The 8,744-nt window shown below is 30.5% G+C and overlaps 1 protein-coding gene across 18 annotated transcripts; it reads left to right on the forward strand.

The window, feature by feature from the left end:
* The first annotated feature begins 358 nt into the window (after positions 1-358).
* Positions 359-6,420, forward strand: LOC114191092 (uncharacterized). Of its 18 annotated transcripts, none has more exons than XR_014996784.1 (9): positions 360-603; positions 1,134-1,205; positions 1,458-1,924; positions 2,341-2,505; positions 3,888-4,090; positions 4,547-4,572; positions 4,969-5,027; positions 5,516-5,662; positions 6,182-6,420. XR_014996784.1 is itself a non-coding variant. In XM_085676200.1 (8 exons), exons 1-3 carry the CDS (start codon positions 1,628-1,630, stop codon positions 2,422-2,424), a joined length of 276 nt encoding a protein of 91 aa, XP_085532326.1. In that variant the 5' UTR covers positions 359-1,627; the 3' UTR covers positions 2,425-2,505; positions 3,888-4,090; positions 4,547-4,572; positions 4,969-5,027; positions 5,516-5,662; positions 6,182-6,420. The 18 variants fall into 18 exon arrangements, 2 of the variants coding, with proteins under 2 accessions (XP_085532326.1, XP_085532325.1); XR_014996786.1 differs by having other exon boundaries at positions 1,471-1,924; XM_085676200.1 differs by having other exon boundaries at positions 359-1,732; positions 1,838-1,924.
* The last annotated feature ends 2,324 nt before the right edge of the window (positions 6,421-8,744 follow it).

Genomic DNA, 8,744 nt, shown 5'->3' on the forward strand with positions numbered 1-8,744 from the left:
CTCACCCACTACAAGAAAATTAGAGATTATCTACGAAATTTTTTTTCATAGATTATTTTATTTTATCTACGAAAATTGATTGTAGATAAAATACAAGTTCGTGGGTAAAAAAAATATAAATTTTTTATGAAAATTTCATAAATAAACATGATCAACTTTGACGAAAATTTTTTCTACGAAACATTACATACGAAGTGTTCGGTATAAATAACAAATATCATAAAAAAATATTTAAAAAATATTTAAAATAAACCGTTAATAATATTTTTATTTCTGTTACTTAATTTTAACCATCACAATTTTTGTATTCTTTTAAATTTAATTACTTTCATTTCTAAGATATAACTTTTACCTTTCAACTTTCGTTCCCGGTTCATGGTATCCACGATTGTTTTTCTCACTTTTCTTCTCCTTCTTCTAGTTCATCAACTCCTTTTACACTGCCCTAAACGTCGACCACCATTATCAATGTCGCCAGCGAGATCAAGATTTTCGCTATAGTAGTAACACAACTCTCCGCTTAGTCTCCTTCATCTCTGCATCTTCCAGTTCGACTTCCTAAACCATTCACCGATGTATCTCCTTGTTTCGTCTCTGTGATAAGTTGAGCTTCTCACTTCATCGTTTCTCTCATTCTAGGTTTTTTTTTAGTTCCTTTCATCTTTGATGCCTACTCTCTTTGAGGTTGACAATTCTTATATGATCATGGTTAGTAAGAGGTTTAGTTTCTGTTTCAATTAATTTCTTTAAATTTGGTATAACTGTATAAGACCACAATCAATTGATTTTGTTACTACAATTGATTTCGTTACTTTGTTCTCCTATTCCACCCTTTCGTTTTCATTTATCCATGTTTTTTTCTTTTCCATGCTCTTCTATCTGCACATTTTATAGGAGGTTTAGATACTATTATACATCGTGTATTATACATTGTGGTGGATTTCGAGAATTATTTCCTAGAACCATAAGAGTAAAATGCATGAGTGATGTTGAATTGTTCCTCGACTAGTAAATATCATCCAACGAACTTTCAATTCAAATGTTATTTATTGGATCTGGTCATAAATCTTAGTTCTAATTAGTTCAATGTACTTAAGTTATTGTTGCAGTATTGATGCTTTTAGTTGTCGCAGCTTAAGGAATGTATATGCTAGTCGCCGAAGTTGCAATCTTCGCTTTATTGCCTTCTTTGGCTAGTCGCTAAGGTGGTGGCCCTTTCCTTGATTCATTTCATACTTGAATTTCCTGCCATTCAAATTCATTGTTTTTATATTAAGCATAATTTGACATCATTTTAATATTTCATCTTCTTGATTCTAACCTTGGTCTACTGAGAATTATGGAATGCTTGGTCTAGTTTACTATAGCTGATGAAATGGTTCTTGGTAAGGATTATTAATCTCTATTTGGAATTGCTATCACTGGGTTGGCTTTCTGAATCATGTGTCCGCCTTTAGATGTTAAAAGCAGCGATATCAAGTTACTAAAACGTCAAGGAATTTGTACCAATCTCATCAACAACACATATCAAGTTACTAAAACGTCAAGGAATTTGTACTAATCTCATCAACAACAACTATGGATCAAGTTATTGAAGAAGGGTGATTTTGCATATGAGAACTCTGCCATGACAGGGTCAAACATTGAAGAGACCTTGAAGAGGCTTGTGACTCAACTGAAGAAGACCCCCCAAGAAGTCTTTGATGCTCTCATGAACCAAACTGTGGATTTGGTCCTAATTGCTAATCCTACTCAGTCTATTCACAAATCTTTGCTGCAAAAGCATGGAAGGTATATTTGTTACATTACATTAACTAATATCTGTTATATTATGAAGGATGGCACTGAATATGCTGAGAAGAATGGTATGTTTTTCATAGAGACATCTACAAAGACAGCAGATAATATAAATGAACTGTTTGAGGTACGCTTGGTGTTTGCTTTCTTCCTGTATTAGATTATAAAATTAATCATTTCATTTTATATTTGTCAAGAATGAGAATGTATGAACAGTAGAAACTAGTTAGCTGTTTAATTGGTTTGGAAATTAGGATTTCACATCTTACTTGGGTATTCCTGCAATTACTTTTGAGAATGAAGGTCTGTTTGGATTGAGTATAAGGTGCCAAAATAATATATGTGATCTTGTTTTGGTGCTGGTCATCTGATTTGAAGTCTAACCTGTTTAATTTAGTTGTAGGGGCAACAATGCTTAAGTAATAATCAAGTGTTAGGAATTATAGAAATACTGTTTGATATTGACTTGCAGATCTTTAGGATTTTCCAAAGGCTATGCTAGTAGTGAATTTTCGGTTTTAACTTTGATCTTTGGTCTCTTAGGACATTGTTGACTATGCCACTAGCAAGCTCCCCTTGATGTTCTTGCTGCCTGAAGATAGTTGTACTTGTAGCAAACTCATATAGACCTATTGGAGGGGCTAAAGATGATCTTGAAATAGGAATTCCGTTCTACAAAAATCCAAGATTGCATCTTTTCCATCAAAGGTAATATCTTGGTCTGGAATACATAAGGGAGTTAAGTTAACAACTAAAAAATATTTTAGGTTAGAGAAACCATGATAAAATGGCCAGGGTTATATTTTGAGGTTACACAAGATTGGTACTTGTAGAGAAGTTCAACAATCTTTCCAGAAAGCACTAACTTCTAGGTAGCCTCCTATATGAAAAGGATTACAGCCTCTGCTAACTATAAACTGAAGATATTAAGAAAAGATAAAAAGTTCAGTTTGCATTGAAATGAAAATAACAATGTTTGGCATCATTTGTTTGGCATTTGGATTAGTTTGGAATTTGATTGTGGTTTTAATGGAAAACAAAATATGTGATTCTAGAGAACATGCTTTTGCAATTAGGAAGATGTCATGCATTCTTTTTATTGTTTACGGTAATGATGCCACTCGGGCAGCCTTAGACCTCATGAGGATGAGTTTTCTTATTAATGAAGTTATATATGATATTAAAGTCACTTCAACATCACAGTAACAGATTATATGGTGTTTCCTCAAAGAATATCTGGTAAGAAAGTTAGACTCGAATAATTATTGGTTTCTTCAAACATTAGTATTAGTTCTTAACGAAGAGATACTCTTGTTAATAAAGTGTTTCCTTTTTATATACACAAGAATAGTAGATATCTTTGAAAGGAGATAACTCAGTTCCAACCAAATATTATGGCATCTTCTTCTAAATACTTAACTCTGCTACGAATCAGAAAATGAACTAAAATCTTTTAATTAAACTCTGATAAAAATTTATTCACTTTTTCCTTTTGTTTCCTGGACTATATTTATTTAACTAGACTCTTAATGTGTTGATACTCTTGCCTTCATCTTAATGTGCTAGCAATATTATATGTGAAAAGTTGTTCTCATTCTTGCATGATGCAAGCTCTAATAGAAATAGTAATTTTACCTAACAAAGTTATGTGTTCAATATATGACGGCTTGACTGTGCTGATGTAGTAAACTTGAATATAATATTCAATTCATTAGTTGTGTCATTTAATTTTTATTATAACCCTTGACATCAAAAGGTACTCAAGAGACTGAAGGTTGTCATAGAGTTTATATGATCTCTAAAGTTAAAACCAATGGTTGCCATCATGTTTTGCTGTTTTCACCTGGTGTCATTTGTAACTTTTTTCCCTAACAAATGTTTATGTAGATACCATTTGTAAGGGTAATGCCGCATGGATTCTGCCTCAGTTTAGGAAATCAAAGCATTAATGTCACTAATTGTATAATCACTAAAGTAAAATTTCAACATTGCAAATGCCATTTTGGGATTTTATTTGTTTTGAAGATGCTTCCAGGATAAGTAAAAATAGTATTTATCAATCTAATATCATGCATCTTCTTTATTGGTAGCATCTCGTCCTCCAACTCATGGAGTTCTTAGTCAAGGAATTGGTTTGGAGGGTCTTTCTAGTGTCTTGGTTGGTCTTTGGGGAACTCGAACAGGGTATCTACCACCTTAATTGAAAATGTGCATACCATTGTCGTAACTAAAATGTGAAGCCGCAGAGCAGTTCAATTGGGTGCATGCTTCCTCATACTGTTGTCATTTGAGGGTAAGTATATAGTGTCTTTCTTTTCTTGCATCCTAATTTATCAGTCTACTTGTGAATAGCTGCACTGATCAAAAAGTAGATTTAGTACGAGAACTTTTAGATGAAATGTCATTTGTAATATATCTTATAATAAAAAAGTCATCATAAGGATTGTTTCTAAGTACTTGAGAGTTTGCAAATCATTTAGACTTAATTTACATGTCTGTTGAATTCTTACAGTAAAGTTAAATCATTTTTAATTATATTTGTGTTTGATTTGATAAAAATGAATAAATAATCTTGGCCATCTTGATCATATTTCCATTCAGGCTTATTATTATTTGTTGTTTTCATCAGGAGGTTAGACTAATACTTGACCTTCATTATTTAGCATGACAATCTAGATACTGCTGCCGACATTCTATCTTGTTTGGATGGCCTTCCATCTCTTAAGTTTCTTTATTTTGCATATAACAGGTTCAATACATCTTCATTAAACCACGGTGAGACTTGCTGCTTCTTATTTATTTTATGAAATTACAACAATATTACTTTTGATTATCGGGAAGATCTTCTAATTTTTTATACTATTTTTTTTCACATTTGTTGGCTTCTTTCATAACTTTTTAGTGCATATATGTAAGCTTTTGAGACTTTCTCACCAAAATTGTGTAATCTAGAGGTCCTTGACATAACTATTAACTATTTAACCAATGATATGTTGCCGTCCTTGGAGCGATTCACATGTTTAAAGGAACTGTATTAGGGTTATAATCAATTGGACTCAGATCTTCACTTGTTTATTTAAGTAGATATGACTTCTTTCCAATATGCACATGCTCCTTATTTAAGTAAAAAAAATACACTTCATTACTCACCTAAATTTGGGGCTTGTGCAGGACAAGCATGGATAGTAATCAATTATGTTCTTCCAGAGAAGAGTTTCAGTTTTACAATGGTAAGAAGGTTGAAAGAATTTTCTGTTTTATATCTTGCTCTATTAGTACAATTGATTCAGTTCTGAAGGTGGAAACATTTTTTGTGAAAATAATTTGAATGTTTATATCTTGCATTGTTTTATCGCAGCAAAAACTTAGCATGTTCGTTTATCATTCTGTTCGTGAGTATCTGACTTGTATTTTCTCCTATTCTTTTTCTTCGTAGTCCTATTCTTGATATTGGAAAGCCTATATTTTTATTATATATAAACTTAAAAGCATTACTTGTCAAAACTTACTCTAGTAATTTAGAGAAGTATGTATACTACATGGTTATTTGACAAGCAGAATGTAGTTCATGGTTTTCTCTTTTTCATATTTGTTTTGCATGTATGCTGATATGCCAGATGGATGCAGATATATGTGAATGATTTCTGTATTGTCATTAAGCTAGGATAAACTTTTGGTGTAAATTTTTTTTATTATTGTTTTCATTAACTATTGTCAGTCAGATATCAAGTACTCCTCCTGTATTGGTGAAGAGGTTGATGGTTTAAGAGGAAGGTATATCCTTAGATTAACTACAGTTATAGTCCATCATATACCAGCATTCTAGAAGGTTGCTCTCTTTATTTTCAGTGGAAAATTTGCTAAGGTATTGTTATTTGGGGAAGACTTGTGCTTGATTATTTATTAAATTTTATTTTCATTCTGAATTACATGATATATGAAATATTTTAGTTATTCTATGCTTCTTTCGGGTTTTTAATTTCTCTTTGTTGATAATAGAGTCTAGGATCCATTACTTCTGGAAATGCAGTTATGATGTTTTTTTGTATTTTACCATTCTATATATTTTATTGTAGTTTTGTTTATTTTCTTAATCTTATCACCCATAATTACATCTGCCATAATTTTATTGTAGTTTTGCCATATATTTACTTTGTAGTTTCTTTATACTACACATGGAAAATATATCTTCTATTTTTGTCTCTGCAGTATTGTAAATTATTTTAATAGCATATTTTGTGGTTCTCAAACTTTAAATCTCTAATTGTCCTATATATATATATATATATATATATATATATAGATCTCATGACAAATACTTCAGTTATAAAATTAGGCAATGGTTTTTGTTGTGATTAAGATATTTTTATGTGTATGCATATAGGGAAGACTTCACAACGTATGCAGATGTGTTCTTTCGAGAATTTGGTGACAAAGTTAAGCACTAGACTACAGCGAATAAGGCCGATGCATGTGTAGTTTTTGGCTATGATTTAGGTTTCTGATCAAGGAAGTGTGCCAACTAATACAACAAGTTATGTACATGAGGAAAATCATATGTGATAGTTGAAGAATATAATATAATGTGGAAGTTAATTGAATCATTTTATGTTTTGAGAACCATTGCAGTACTTCATGATAGTTTTTGCTGACTAATATTGTACTTGAATTTGAATTTGAATTCGTATATTTGTTATACTTTGATATACATTTAGTCATCTATAAATAATTTGTCAATTTGATGAGTTTATATCTATTTATGTATAATTTCATTAAATATAGATTAAAAAATAGAATAAATGTAAATAATTGTGATTGAAAAAATATATATGAATACATAAATGATAAATGAGTAAAAAACTATAATAATAATTTAAAAATCTATGGTACTTTACGGAGGTTTTGAAACCTATAGTATTTTACGGAGGTTTTGAAGTCCATGGTATTTTAGGGGGTTTTAAAACCCATGGTATTTTATGGAGGTTTTAAAACCTATGTTATTTTATGGAGGTTCTAAAACCCATAGTATTTTATGGAGATTTCAAATTCCACGATATTTTACGGAGGTTTCAAAATTCATGGTAATTAACCGGAGATTTTAAACGCACAAAACTTAACTGAGGTTTTAAAACCTATGTTAAATACAAGAGGATAAAAAACCTCCGTTATTGATTGGTGCTTCCCGGGGTTCGTAAAAACCCCAGCTAACCCATTCTCCAGGGATGGTTTAGCGGGGAAAATCGAAATCCCGGGTAAAGAACTTAGTAGAGGTTTTAACCCTGGGTAATGTAAAAATAAAGCTCCGTTAAAAATATTTTTTCTTGTAGTGACATAGTTAAAGATTTTGATGTATATGATAAAAAAAAATTTGAAAATTGCTTATTTAACAATTCACTTTTATTTGTATTTCTATCCCTAAATGTACAATAAAATATTTATTTTATTTTAAAATATTCACCTTGGGAAGTATATATAAAACATTTTGGCTAAGGGAGTAAACCAATTTCTTTTCAAATTATAAGAACTAAAAATATTATTTTAATTTTAAAAGAGAAAAAAAAACTTAACTCAAATATCAAGATTAAAAACATAATTAACTTATATAATTTAATTTTAAATTTAAATATATTTTAAAATTTTCATATATAAGGATATTCTTAAATGTCTTTTTTTAGTCTTTCAAAAAATGTAATGGTTTTTTCAATCTCTACATGATGTGTTGATGTATAATTAACTTTACAAAATTAACTTAACATGATGTTTACTCCTCAATTTTATATAATATATACACATATAGAGAAAGAGGAGAGAGATGATTTGGTCATATCTCTGGTGAAATATTTGTGGGATTATAGATTTGTGGATGATCCAAGAGGAGACCAATATACCAGATGACACAAGGATTCAATGGATTGATATCGGTTTTGATACAATAGTTTATAAGGTTAAATAACATTAAATAGGTTGTGACTAACAAAATTCATGTTATTACTGATAATTTGTATCTATAAAATTTTCTGAGTGCATTATTCTCAAATTAATTTATTATTAACTTGCACATCTATTATGAATTTCATTAGTTAACTAATTAGATGTTACTTTCTTTATATTAAAAAACTACTTATTATACACTACAAAAATATAAAATCTAGTAGGGGTTTATTAACAAAAGTTATAATACCTTCTAGAAAGAAATGGATATAGGAGAGGTTTTGAAAACCCTTGTTAAATACCAGGGGTTTTATTAAGAACCCCAATAAAATTTAAATTCCCAATGTTTATTTAATTTTTTTGTTTTCATAATTTTTAAAATTTGCACTTTGTCTCTGAATAGGGCCATGTGATCTGGAACATCATTCCTAAACAACATTCCATAACCTTATCAACCTAAAAACACTTTGTCTCTGTTTTCATGCTCCATGTGTTTTAGAAGCTCTCTTCGTTCTCCTTCATCACTCTTCCGTTCATCAAATTTCAAGTCCCGGGTAACAACCTTTTCATTCTCCATGCTTCCTCTTTCTATTTCATCACTATTTCTCTTTCAATTTCATAATTATTTCTCATTCTGATTGTATCTCATGTTTTCATCTTCCTCATACTACGTTGTATCCTTGATTTCAAGTTCGATTTTGCATCCCTTGCTTTTTCGTTTTCAAGTTTCATTTTATCTTTTTGATTTCATCTCACTACCCTAAATCACTGTTTATTTTCCCTGTTCTAACTCAGTGTTTTCAAGTAGCAGTGGTGACCGCAAACACCGCAACCGAATGTGATCTCGTATATCAAAATAGGTATAATTTTCAATTTAGAAACCTATTTAGCTTCTCACAATATCCAGTTCGCACTAATCCCTAATTTTTCTTCATTATTTTTCAAATAATCTACGTTTTTGCTTTCGCAAAAGGTAAAAGGGGTATGAGTTTGTGTTTGATGTGTGGGCCGCCAAT

This window comes from Vigna unguiculata, chromosome 7 (genome assembly GCF_037176805.1).
Source record: "Vigna unguiculata cultivar grain cowpea cultivar isolate G323 ecotype 2 chromosome 7, ASM3717680v1, whole genome shotgun sequence".
In the NCBI taxonomy this organism is placed as follows: Eukaryota; Viridiplantae; Streptophyta; class Magnoliopsida; order Fabales; family Fabaceae; genus Vigna; species Vigna unguiculata.